Below are 14467 nucleotides of genomic sequence, written 5' to 3'. Positions count from 1 at the left end.
AAGAATGCAAAAATTACTGCTCTCTTACACTAACTGTCTTGATTTTTTTCTCTTTGTCCTGCTCAAGAGGGTTGAGAAATAGAATTAAGAGGACTAACCAAAGAGAAAAAAACACCAAATAATTCAACTTTCAGCCACAATAATTAAATATATTTAATAATACAACAAATTACTGACATCCACCTTAGGAACACAATAAACTGTTCCAAACCAATACTACACTCAAATTCAAAATCACAAGCTTTATCTTTAAGAGGCCACATACTTTATCTTTCAAAGGCAACTATTCTTTATAAAAAATTAGAGGGGTTAGGAGCAAACCTCCAGTTACCCTGAGTTATGTACAAAAGTAAAGTCAACAGAGAAAGTGCAGAAGTAAGAAAAAACAGAAAAAAAAATCCTGCTAGAACGTGCCTCTAGTCATACAGAAATCATGATTTTCAGTCACCACCTATCACCCCTAAAAGGTCAAAGAGATTACAGTTTTCTTCTCTGTGCCAATTGCAGTGACAAACAGTTTTGAGTACTATATTTGGCTCACTAGTTTAGCACCCTATTTAACTGCAACCTTCTACAAAAATTTATTATTTGAGCTTCTATCTTTCTTCTGTGATTTCTAGGCAGTTCAGGTTTTACTTCCTCATGTTTTAAAAGATTACATCTTTCAAGTAAATTCACAGAAGGTTTATGTTGGCTTCAATTTGAAATTAAAGCACAATTTCAGATTAAAATTAAACAGAATATGCCAAAAATTGCTTCTCTGAACAAATGCCTAAAGACAAGCATTTTAACCAACAGAAAAGATGCAAGAAGCAGCCATAAAATTATTCCTGGATGTATTTTGATATGTATTGCTGCTATCAATCAAGGAAGAGGAAAAAACCAAAATCCAGTCACGAACTAAACGGATTTAATGATTAACACACAAATCCAACTCAGTAACTGCAATCAAGTGATCCCACCCCACACTGGCATTCACATGATGCTGAGCACACATGTGGTCACACATTCCCAACTACTCCCAACCAAGACAGAATTTTAGTTCCTTACCACAGTAATACTGACAGCATCATCAAACTGATGCATTACAACACTGATGACTGCAGATGCCAGGAGAAGCATAATAAGGGGATTTTTAAACTGAAATGAAACAGAAGAGTAATTCAGCCACACTCTTGACAGAAAGGCCATTTTACCTACCCCTCAAAGCACACCAGATCTATTTTTGAAACATATTATTCTATTATTAAAATATTTATAACCTACCAGTGCAAAAAAAACGAACTCTACAGTTCAGATGCTTACTTGAGGCATTTTCTTTTAAATATCAAAGACCTTGAATAGACTGTATTCAATATGAAAGAGGAAGAAAATGTTTCTTACATTTCTCGATTCACATTTTAAATGCAAAAAAGAATAATCTCCTATAACTGTTTATACTGTATTTAAACATAGAAAAAGAAGCTGAAACACATTGAAAATGACTTTGAGGTAAAAGACTAATCCCATTCCAGCAACTGATCACTATTAAGGCAGCGATATAGGCCTCAGTTTTCAGTTCATGATTTCTTGTTTTACACAAGAAAAGTTTTCATTTTAGATCATATGATTTCCACAGATCTTTAAGGCTGAAACAATAAAGGATCTTGCTTCTATGACAGCTGGTTGCTAACGTGGTGACTTTTTTGAGAAACACTACAAAAAACAACATTCCTACAATTCAGCTGAAGAACACTCCAAAAGCAGATCTGATAAGCACACTCAAAGCAAGTATGAATCTTAACAAATCCCATCTAAAATAGGCCTGGGCAATATGCCTTAGAAGTGTCCTGACATATCTGAGGAACTGACCTCACACATTTGAAAATAAAGAATTAATGCCAGAGTACAGCCAGAATGAGATCTGTTCCCACCACTACCATCATCAGAGCTCTGAATGTCTTAATCTCTCCCAAAAACACAAAGAGTCAACCACAGAGTGCAACTTCTGCACAGGGCTGCACTGCTGCACAGCCAAGGTGCAGCAAACACTGACCAAAATATTTAACATTACTAATTCATTGGAAGAATCATCTTCTACAGCTGGGGGTGGGGACGGGTGGGCAGGAGAAAGTAGTGACACTTTCCCATCAGATATGTATGTATGTATTTGAGATATATCACACTGTAAGACAAAAATTCACACTTGACTCTTGCCAGCTCTGCTCAACATCAGAATCAAGGCTGGTCCCACCTCCACCCTCAGATCAAAGGCAGCAGGTTTGCTTTTTGAAATTTCCTATCAAGTTATTCATATTTCACATTCCATTTAAATATTTACCAATGGTCATATACATTGTTCTCTGACCTTAGTACAATTCTGGATCAAGTTTGACTACAGAGATGTTTACTCTGCTTTTCTAGTCCTCAGGCTAGTTATGAATGGCACCCTTTGGATAGCTATGAACATACATGTAAGAACAAATCACAATCAAAACACTATGACATTTATAGGCATATGCCCAAATAAAAGCTTTTTCAATAGGTAAATTAGATATAAACTATACAAACTGTAGTTTCCCACTCTACTAGATTCTTCCCACTTTTATCAAAATATGTTCATGTACACAAAAGCTAAGCAAAACAAAACAAAGAGCAAAACTACTGGAAAGTATTAAAACCAAAAAGCAGAACGGACAAAAAATCTTCACCTGGGATATATATTTTTTCCACAGTGGTTCATCTTCACTAATATCAAATTCATTCCATCCATGGAATGCCCGTCTATGACACACTTCACAGTTTTTTAAGCCATTCTGAAGATTAGCCTATTAAAATATGCAAAGAATAAACAGTCAGCAATTACACTGAGAAGCCAGTGTACACCCAAATACACAGCCTTAGATTATACAAATTTGGGCAACATCGGAAAGACAAGCTTGATACTAATGTTTGTATGACAATAAAAACTAATTAACTACTATTTTAAAACTCTGTTTGGCAGTGTTTAAGGGATTCAACCAAAAATTCATGGAAGAACCACAGAAGCAGATGTTGTTTCACATCTGTAAATGACTGCTCATCTTCCCTGCAAAAAACTCTACAACAAACCAAACTGTGGCATCCTTGAGACTCTTGAGGGTTATATCAGGAGTTCAGTGACTCAGCCAAATGACAGCAATAGCTTCAAAATCTTGAGATGTCAGTGACCAACATTTATCATGGTATACTCCTCAAGCAGTCGAGCATATAGAAAATGAAAAAAGACCATCTATCATGAAAATTAACCCAGATTGAATGGTTCATAAATCTGTCAATGAGTAGCTTTCTCAGTCCTGTTTCTCCACTTAAGATGGAGGCTACCAAAATAAACAAAGAACACTAGAGATTCCTTAGAGAAATTGAAGCAATAAAAGAAGAAAAACCCAGGACAGAATTTTATAGCAAGATTGACTCTAGAATTTTTACTAACAAATTACAATTTTCAAAGCAGACAAATCCAAACATTTTCAAGTTGAATCTCACTCCCCCTGCAAATGCCTGATTTTTTATTTTTTTTAATATGAGGATATTAGAGCATTTCTAGTAACAATTTAAAAATCAACTTGCTTTTAGAAGCAGGTAATAGCTAACATCAAATTGCATGATAATGCATCAACTTTCAATTACAAGATCTGTCTTTAAGAAATATCAAACTTACTGTTTGCTAACACCAGTACATTCTTTAGATATGAAAAAATGACTTACTTGCAGAATACTTGCTACTTCATCAACTGGCAATTCACTTGCTTTTTTTGAAGACAGTACAGGAATCATTGTCTCATTGTCACCATCAGGGATTTTTTGAAGACGTGCAACCTAGAAACAAAACAAAAGTCTAAAGGTAAGGAGAGTGCTAATGTTTTATTTTAAACAACACATGCCAGAGGAATTAAGTATTAATGCCATTCAAAGGCAGTTTTTTATAAACATTGCACTTAAATAATCTACAATTCAGCTCATTTTCATGCAGCTACCACCTGCAATAATAAAACACCGGACATGCAAGTGAAAGCACTAATTTCTGTAACAATGTGTTCAGTGATGGCAAAGATCCTAACAGCAAAATAACTTAATAATCTTTTAGCTCATTATCATCAATATCTAGTCAGAAAGTCACTGCAGATAAATTTCACTCCCTGCTCCTACTTTCTAGTCCTTAATGAAGGTGCTCTAAGCAGGCTTATTTACATTTTCTTGTACATAAAGAAAGGAGAAACACCAGTAAGAAAACCTCAAACAAGAGTACAGATGCAAGTGAAGCCATAAAACTTGACTACAGTACAAAAGCTTCAAATCAGTGCTATAAAAAGTAATGTTTTCTGTAATTTTAGGAAGCTAAAAATTTGTGAACTGCAGAAGAGTACAATAGCAACACTGATTGCATAGGTCAGCACTGCTTTGATATTTAATGAAACTTCAGAGTTTCTGATTTTTGTTTACGTGAGAGGCTGGAGTGATACTCTTTTCTTCCTGCTGACTGTCTCACTGCACCCACAATTAATACTTCATGCTGCACACATCCCCCCACCATTAACTGGAAGACCTAACATATAAACATGCAGACCACAGAAACGGCTTTCACATTATACTTGCACTGAATTTCAACTGGCAGCTTTATGCTTTAGGAAATAAATTACTGTATTGTAATTACTGCATTGTATATATATCCTTTGTGGGTGCTGATACTTAAAATACAAGTACCTAAAGATGACAACACATTAAAAGATTCCAGCATTTTATGTCCCAAAAAAGGTATGGCAATCTTCATTTTCTATATTGCATGCTATTGGTCATGTACTCTATTATTGCAGCTCATTTTCTTTGTAGCTACCAAACACCAGTTTAAGGCAGAAAACCATTAAGCCTGTTCCAAAACAAGTCCACCAACATACAACTTTGACCAAGATGACCCCACTTTCTCAACAAAAATGCTGAGCAACCATGCTTTTCCAGTAAGGGCAGGCAGAAATGAACTGACAGCCATTACAAATTTCAGTGCTGAGAAAAATCTCTTCCCCTGCAGCAACTGACATCACTGCTAAACACAAACAACAACTCCAAAAAAGGACACATAACTGGTCATTTCCCTAATATTATCAATTACGACTTCAGGAAGTCTAATAGCATGGTTTTTTAAGATTATTTTAAGAATTTAAGTGTCCTTAAACAGAAATGTTAAGGTTCTCTCAGAGACCAGGTTTGTTTTCCAAATAAATCTTCATTAGCACAGAACTACAGTGCAACAACAAACCTTATTTTGAAAACCTCTTTGTGACGGACTCAAGAAAAAGTAATTTTGTATGTATTTAATTTATATTACCTCCCACTTTTATGAAGAACTCTGTACGGTATGTGGTGAAAGAAATCTACAGAGAAAATCTGATATAGGATCAGAAAGATAAAAGCTCAAAGTCTTTTTATAACCAGCTCCTTTCACCAGAGCAGAATTACACATTGTACAATAATTCTGAAAGAATCCTCATCTAATTTCTAAAAACCTTTTACAATCTTTGTAGATTAAACTACACTTGTAGTTCAAAAGAGAACAGTTTCAAATACCTAACACTGCCACAAATTAAATTTCAATTGCTTAGCCAAGGAGAAATCAATCACTGTTCCCCTCACAAAATATAAAGTGGTTTACACCAACAGATTTAGGTCCAAAAAACAGCTGTGTTTGCTATCTGCTGGACCACAATAACTGTATTCAAGCAAATGATTTTGCTTTTACTATGCATCTTTTACTTTTACCTCCACAAAACTAGAAAAATTACTTATTCAATACTGCTGGCAAGCGCTCTTTACAGTCCTTTGCACTGCTGCCCACCAGAGATCTCGGCCTCCGCAACACCTTTTAAGGTATCCAACAGAAGCTATTCCCAGAACCACAGTGCTCTGTACTAAAGGAGACAACCCACACAGAGCAAAATTTCTTTCCACCCTATGCTGCAATTAATTTTCCATCATTCATCGGTTGATACCTTAAAAAAGTTCAGTATTTCACTGCAGGCCAAGTTTTTTTACGGATAAAGAAAATGAAGGCTAAGAAGTTATACTGGCCAACATCAGGTATTAGATAGGCAGAACACACATCACCACTGAAGCTTCTAGGTCTACAGCTTTCCATTCCCCACTTGCAGCTAATTCCAGCAAGGAACAAAGCAGCAGGATGCTAACTAACAAAAATAAATCACTGCCTCAGGAAGGGCTTTTCTTGGACCACTTCCAAGATACATACCATCATTTCTAGGCCAAGAAATATGCATCAATCATACGACCATGGAACTGTGACCAAAGGATGTTTATCAAAATTAATACAAATCTGCCCGGAAGGCTTAAACTACACAGAAATTTAGAGTTCCCTTCTGTTTCCTCTGAAGAAAAATCTATGTGTTACTGTTTCTTCTCCCTCATAGGCTACAAGAGCCTACCTAACTTCCTTCTACCATGACCAATATGAAGTACCAACAGTTTACCTCTACCATTGCTTTTCTCAGCAGGATGAGTCCATTATCCACCAGTAGGGCTCACTGACATGAATAAACTTTTATGATTATTTTTAAGGGGAATTTTAGCTCTTCTTGCTCAGAGAATGCAACTGGAGAGATCCACATTCACTGAGAGCAGTCTAAAAATTTAGAACACTCTCACAGCAAAATCTATTTTTAGACAAACTGGTGACCAAAACACTTTGGCTAATTAGCTAATATAAAGCCCTGCAAATGTTACATAAAGCTTCTCAACTGACCTACAAGTATGAAATACAAACATAGCAGAGAAACACATCTACAGAGAACAGCAAAAGTGAAAAAAACCTCTGGATGTTCACAAAACAATGAAATTTAAGTTGAGGCACTGAAAGAAATTTTGATTCTTTGAGACTCCTCCTAAATCTTCAGGTCCATCTGAACAGCTCACTAAATCTGTCTGAACCTGTCCCATCAGTCCCTGTAGAACTGGGATTTTCAAGCCAATTCAAGTAGTACAAAGACCTTTCAACTTGTTTGCAATGATCTGCTGGTAAGATTATTATTGTGCGAGCAGTCAGTGACCCACATTCGGGTACGTGATTACCGCGGATCCCATGTGATCACTACTGAGTCGTGCTGAGTCTAATCAATAGCACAATTAATGAATGTCCACGGAATCAATGTGTAACTAATCAATGGGCATTTCATTTTAAGTATGTGTACAGTATGCTGTCTTTTCCACTTGAAATATTATATGCACCTTGCTCAGGAACTGCAGTTTTATTAATGAGGTAAGGATATTAGAGCAGGTTGTCCATGGGACACTTCAAAGCTCTCATTCCAGACCCGACTATCAGTGACAGATGACTGTACCATAAAACCCCATAAAAGTACAAATTAACAGTGAGCAAACAAGATCTACAATGTGCCATGCCCTGAGCAGAGATCCTTCCAAAACTGTATCATCTCAGGATTCCCAGCATTGGAAAGGACATGATTTAATACCTTGCTATTGCCTTTTCTCAGTTATTACTAGTGACCTGCCTTTCAAGTGTTCATGCCTTTCTTTACTGGGATCCCAAAAGAATGAAGACTTCCTCACCCACCGTAAGAATTAGGTTTCATTTTTTATCTACCTTGCCCATGCTGAAAAAAACAGTAGTGTTCAATGTAACAAAAGGTATTTCACTGAACACCTGACTGAAATGTACAAGCTTCCCATTTCCTGAACTTTGTATATGATCAAACTATGTGTGATATACACTGAAAGGTTTAAAAAGCTCAGATCGTAAAAAGCATGTTCTTCTCCAAGTCTGTACAATTCAGAGCCAAGATAACAGGTCCACAGGGCAACACAGACACCCATACATACAGAAAGATACCTAAATACCAAGTGCTTACCTCTTCTACACTGTCTGGAATCCTGAAAGCACAGAGCTAGAGCTCAACTAAATGTCAACAGGCACAGAGGTCTGACTCTCCCTGTGGATTCACACAGACTTTGGACACAGTTCCCACTAAGCAAAGCCTCTTGGCTGCAAAACACATCTTTAAGGAAAAGACTACACAGAATCTAAGTAATCCTTTTTTTCTGTCAGTTCCATCAGATATGAAGATCCACTGCAAAAACCTTTCCTGCTGATTAGGACATTGTGGCTAGAGGTTTTGGAGATGCATATTTTTAACTGCCTTCTTTAAAGTGTAACTATCTTACTTATCTTAAGCATCATCAAGCTCTCTATTTCAATAGATCATTGCTCAGCATCACAACTGATTCCACAGAGTCACTAGCTAAGAATGACCTTAAAAATACCTGTCTCAGTAGATATTCATGCCATCTTTCCCTCCTCCTTTTGTCTAGAAGGCAAAGTGCTTCTGGAACCTCAATATAAATCCCAGCCACAGAACCATGGCCAAGTGATGACAAGACACAAAAAGGCAAGCGCACACACACACACAAATAAAAGGCATTAGGCACACTTAATAGTTACAGTAAAACCTAGATCAACTGTACAGCAAGAAGCAAATCCCTGAAGCAACAGCAGGTTTCCAAGAGTGGAAGTAAGGCAGACAGAAGCACACAAAGAGCCCTCAGACCATTTTGAAACCAGCAATACTCAACATGGTTGTGACTATGACATGATTTTATCTGTAAGATTTCACCAGATTTTAACAGGAGTTAAATCTCCAGAGAAATTAACCAGTTATGCTAGCAGAAGAAGCAGGCAGAAGCAGCTGAGTGTGGCAAATAGAGACTTAAAAAAATAAATAAAACCTGGCGCAATCAAGTTCACAAACTAAAAATGCAGCCAAGCAACAAATTTACCTTAAATAAACTCTGATTTTTAGTGTCTTATTCTTGGCCTTTGAACTAATTTATCTATATTTTAATTATGTGCATAAAATTGGAAGTTATATTGAGAAAGGTTTATCTTTACAGACTGCAGTGAGACAGTTGTTTGTACTTTTTATGTGACTAAATCATGAAGACCAACTGTGATTGACTAGCAACCAGCAACTTCTCAGATGAGCCTCAAAGTCCTGTAAATTTAGATATGATAAATGCTGACAATAAAGCCCTGTACCAGGCTTTAGGAGGAGATGAGCAAGGGTGAAGCACCCATGAAGCTCAGGAAATAACACAAGGTGTGACAAACCACAGGTGTTGCAAAGCAGCTGACTTGACCTCTACACAGTGAAACAGGAGGGTGGCCTCTGCTTTGGATAAACACCTCAGTCAGCTGAGTGGATCAACTGGTTGTAGGAATGTTTCTCCCCGATTTCATCAAAAGAATGCTAATGTCTGAGTTTGCTTCCCCCCCCCATGCTGGTCAGGCTCACATTGCTCAGTGACCACATGAACTGAACCACTAACAAAATTTCAGGGGTACTTCATGGGGTCTCAACCCACAGGATCCCTTCTGGTGATGAGGGATGCTCAGCATGACAATGGTGCGGATATTACAGAGACAGGAATTAGGAATCACATTAGTATTGTGATTGAACTGTGTATTGAAATTTCTACATTTTGCTAATTACAAACTACACTTACAAAATACACTGAAAGCATAATATGAATGTGTCCTTCTGCTAAATCAAAAAACCCACATAACATCAAGTATCTTCAAGCACACACATTTGATACCACAGAATCAATTAGGGTGGAAAAGACTTCTGAGATCAGGACCCAAACCATGCCCAAACACCACATGGTGACTAGACAATGGCACTGAGCACCACATCCAGTCTTTCCTTAAACACCTCCAGGGACAGTGACTCCACCACCTCCCTGGGCAGCCCATTCCACTGTCTAATCACACTTTCTGTGAAGAAATTCCTCCTAATGTCCAACCTCCCCTGGGCACTACTTGAGGCCATGTTCTCTTGTCCTGTCATGAGCTGCCTGGGAGAAGAGATCAACCCACACCTGGCTACACCTTCCTTTCATGTAGTTCTAGAGGGCAATAAGGTCTCCCCTGAGCCTCCTTTTCTCCAGGCTAAACCCCAGCTCCCTCAGATGCTCCTCACAGGACTTGTGCTTCAGACCTTCACCAGTTTTGTTGTCCTAATATTCAATGCTGTACCCTCCTCATGTGGGTTATCTAAAAGAACATGGTCAGAGAGCATTGAAATCTGACACATACCTCTGTGGGAAATAAGGCTTTTAGAACAAGGGCCAACACTTACTCAACACAAACACCCACTACCAATTTGAAAAAAGTATTTTACTTGTCACTGCAAAGACCTGCCGCTTCCAACCCCACAGAAGACTGAAGTCTGCAAACTAATAAGCCACTTGTATTCTACCAGGCACTGTTTGCTCAGAAAAACAAATACTTTTTGAAGGCTTTGAAGTTACTGTCTCCTGCCTTTTTTAAAATGTACTCGTCTGGAAAAGTGTGATGATTTTTCACTTCTGGGGAAACAGCTGCATTCTAACCCTGTATTCTAACAGTCAAAAAAAAAAATTTGTTCCTACTCAACAGCATTTTAGTTAAAAACTTTTACCAGGAGCCCCCACATCAAAGGAAGTTAACACAGAAAAGTTCTGATTCTAAAAAAAACCAGAAGGAAAGAAAACCACTAATTTGTATTAATGAGTTCTCCTTGCAAAGTAATTTTATCCTGAGAGGTCACAGTTTCAGCCCCTTGCTATTGTGTGTCATTTCATAATACTTAATAGAAAAAGGGCAAGACACCCCCCATTAACCAAAAAAATATAAATACCTGAATTATGAGAACAACCTGCCAAGCACTGTAAGCCTGAAAAAAACCCTGCCTTATATTCCAGTACCACTTCAGCAGTGCTTAGGAGCTTCACTATGGCCACGAAACAACTATAATACAGAACCATACTCTTTGATACACAACACTTTGGCATTTCTGATCAAATAAGAAACAGAAATTGAATGCTGGCACTGACCATTTTAAATCTCAAAGTTTGTCCTACCTTAAAAGTCGTCAAATATTTAAGCGACCTATCCCCAACTCCATCTACTTCAGGCAGTGTAATAAAGACTAAGATGCTCCATTTAACATCCAATTTATTAACTCTACAATAGTCCATAAAGCTCAAGAACTATTTTCCAGTCCTAAAAATACTTTCCAAGAACACTTTCTGAAAAACATGGCTCCACAACTGGAATACATTTTACTCTTTCAGGATGCCTCCCCATGTCTTCTTTAATTTAAAAAACAGAAAGTAGGACATCTAGTTCAACTGAGGCTAGCAACAAAGAGTAAAGATGGGCAGTTTGCTGTAATCATAGTATACACCATGTGATTATCTTGCAAACCTTGTGAGTGACAACTGCCTGCTCCCTAGCTAGAGACAACATTTCACAAAAATAATCATACCTTAACCTGACTGCAGTGCTGTGGACTGTCAGAGTAATGGCAAAATAATCCAACTAAATCTCCAACACCACTTTATTTTCCTTTAGCTTATTTAATGTAAAATACAGGGGAAAGTTAAGAATGTCAAACACATTTTCCATTTCATTTCTACAACAGATTTACCATTAGGAGCATTTATGCATACTCTAGAGGACGTACTATAGTGAGTTCAAAGCTTCATTGCTGAAAGCCTGGAGATGTCATCAGCTTTACCAAGAAGGAATTGACAAACTCATCAGACCTATCTATAGTTGGTTGGCCAAATTATCGATTTTTCAATCTTCCTGTTCAAAAAAAGTCCTTGAACAGTGGAAAAGTCTGCTTGGACATTTCTTACATTTGTCATTACTTATTAATCAGAAGAACAAAACAATAAACAATCCTAAGCACACACTAAAATGATCAAATCAATTCTAGTGCCTCAATGAAAGCAAAGCCTATCAGGTCAGAAACTCATCGACCAAGGAAGAGAGCACTGCTGGCCATACCTTGTTTGACTCTAAATAGCTCCTGCTTCAGCTTAAATACTGATTCACAGGAAGCCCTTTAGAAGTTAAAGGCCAAAAAACTTTGGGTCTAAGTATCAGTCATTTATCTTGCCAGAGAGTCACTGACTTTCTGGAAGAGAACGTTTAAGCTTAGAAATAAGCTCATATGGCTGCTCTCCAACAGCCTGCTTGTATCTCATAACACTCAGAAGTGTCGAGTTTCTCTGAATCAAGGATGGCACTTGAATGGCAAACACTAAAATGAAGAACTTTATCGCCCTGTGATATACTACTAATGTATCCATGACATGCAGAACTTAGTAGCCATATAATGGTACTGAGCAAAAACACCAATAAAAATATTCTCTCAGTATTCATTTAAAATTATGAAGCTTCAAGACCCCATAGTTGATTTTATCTTTGACAACTATGCAGTCTCTTCATAATGCAAAAAAATAAATTTCTAAGTAAAAAAAACCCCTCTGAACTTACTGTTTACAACATTTCTCAGGACCAAGCTAGGGTCAGCGTCAATTTAAATGCAAACATAACTCACTGCATAATTACTCTACTTATGGGAATAAATTTTCTTAGGATTAGTATCAAGAAAGCAGCACACTGTATTTACAACACTTTTTTTTGTTAATTATGTATGCAGAAAAAAGTGCTGCAGAAAATTTATGATTTACAAATATTTTAAAAGCCTTTGTAAAAGATTCTGTAGATGGCATCTGTTGACCCATTATCCATTTTATCCTTTCTAGTTGTTTGGAGAAGAATGTTTACAAAACAAATAACTAGAAACAGATGTTTGTCCCAAATTTATACCTTGTAACTTTTATCGTTCCTTCTAGCTTCTACAAACCACACTACAAATGTCAATTTTATCACCCAATGTCAATTAGCTATCATCTGAACTCTCTCAACATATCAAAAGCAGCTCTCACAACTAAAAATCTATTTATTAACTTATTCCACTCCTGCAAAATTCCACCATGGTCTGTGGGTGAATTGATACTGAATGGAAACCACGATTATGTAAGGAACTGAGTCAAGCTAACAGGTCTCACTCCTCTGTCCATCACCTTTTTCAACATCACATGAACACTTCATGAACCCATTCAATTTTCCAACTCAACAGAAAGCTGCCCAACAAGGGCAAGGGAAGGAAGGGCTGGGCTAACCTTCTGCCAAGCCTGCAAGCCAGACAAGCTCAGCAACCACGAGAGTCAACACAACACCAGCACAGGAACACAGCTCAGAAGCAGCATCTTTTTTCAACAGTAAGGAGAACCTTTTATTCAGTCCTACAGACAAGCACCCCAAGGCACTCAAAATCACTGTGTATTGGTCACTCTTCCCTACAAAAACCCAGGCAAAAATGTTTGTTTCTCTTTTGTTGAATTTCATCTGCATTTTCCTTACAGTAATGCTTCTCCTGCCTCACCAAGAGATTATGCCATAGACTCTCCAAGTAAAGAAGTGACAGAGGGAGCAAAATAACTAAACATACATTCTACAACATCTGAAGTCAAACTGACACCATGTTAAATCACTTCTAGGTTATTATACATTAACATTTCCAAGTTACCTGCATAGGAAAAAAAGGGGAAAAAAAGGCTAAAACTATCTAATTCTCCATCAACCAGACAGATTAAAAGATGACTCTGACTCTTCATTTAAAAAGGAAAATACATGTTTCTAATGCAAGACTGAGATATATTAACTTAGCATTTATTTAAGTTATCAAAGTACTGTTTACATACAGGAATAGAACTGGTCTTGAGTGAAGACTCCTACTTTTTTAAAAAAAAAGAAAGAAAAATTCTTTTCTCTCATCTTAACCTCCAAGTTCAAAAGATGTAAGTTCTGCCAACATAAGTGTAAAATATTCGTTTCTAGCTTTCTAGAAGCTGTAGATAGTAAAAAACTGTAATCAATGAATACTAAATTTCTTGTTTCACCTACTAATGTGTTAAGAAATCATCTATATTCCAAAAGGAACTTAAACTGTTGCAATAACACCAAGTCCATTTCAGAAACTCCGACATTTTCCATCGCAAATTTCAATCTGATTATTTTGGATATTACTTAATGAACAACTGATGATGCCACTCTGGAGCCATTTAATCTGTTTTCAAGCCACTGCTGCCGCAGGCATCCCTCCCCCCTCTGTTGTCTGTCGCATGTACAGAGGCTCCATCCCTTTGTTAGCACTTGTGCTGCCTAACCTATGATGAGCCAGTCCAGGGTGCTAAAGCTCACTGCCCCCAAAACCCACTCGCTGATCTTCAGTCTGATAGTTTAGCAACTACATCCATTTTCATCATTCAAAGAAAACTGTCAAAACCGGAAACCACACCCGTGAAACTCACTAGGAAATTCAACTGCACTTGGAGCATGAGACAAACAGAATTAATAATTTGTCAGGATTTTATGAAGAACTGAAGTATCTTTTTCTAAGAAAGTCTTCACTTTTTCTTCACTTCACACCAAGTCAGTCTTCACTTACATTTCCCGGTTTATCCAATCATCAAAAATATCCTGAAATTACTACAGACTATAGGCTGAAGTTGACCATTATCTTTGAAG

At 37.3% G+C, this 14467-nt stretch overlaps 1 protein-coding gene across 5 annotated transcripts in view; it reads right to left on the bottom strand.

Annotated features, from left to right (window-relative positions):
* ATP2C1 (ATPase secretory pathway Ca2+ transporting 1) overlaps positions 1–14467 on the bottom strand; it is a 60609-nt gene that overhangs the window by 26766 nt on the left and 19376 nt on the right. For all 5 annotated transcript variants that reach the window (XM_083874913.1, XM_083874915.1, XM_083874916.1 and 2 more), the window contains 3 exons: positions 3727–3837; positions 2691–2807; positions 1051–1140 (listed from right to left, as the gene is read on the bottom strand). In XM_083874913.1, coding sequence (XP_083731039.1) covers positions 1051–1140; positions 2691–2807; positions 3727–3837 — 318 coding nt within the window. The remainder of the gene's footprint in view (positions 1–1050; positions 1141–2690; positions 2808–3726; positions 3838–14467) is intronic.

This window comes from Zosterops lateralis (genome assembly GCF_965231275.1).
Source record: "Zosterops lateralis genome assembly, chromosome: 1".
NCBI classification, from domain to species: Eukaryota; Metazoa; Chordata; class Aves; order Passeriformes; family Zosteropidae; genus Zosterops; species Zosterops lateralis.
Note: the sequence above shows the minus strand (reverse complement) of the source record. Positions and strands in the feature narration are given on the sequence as shown.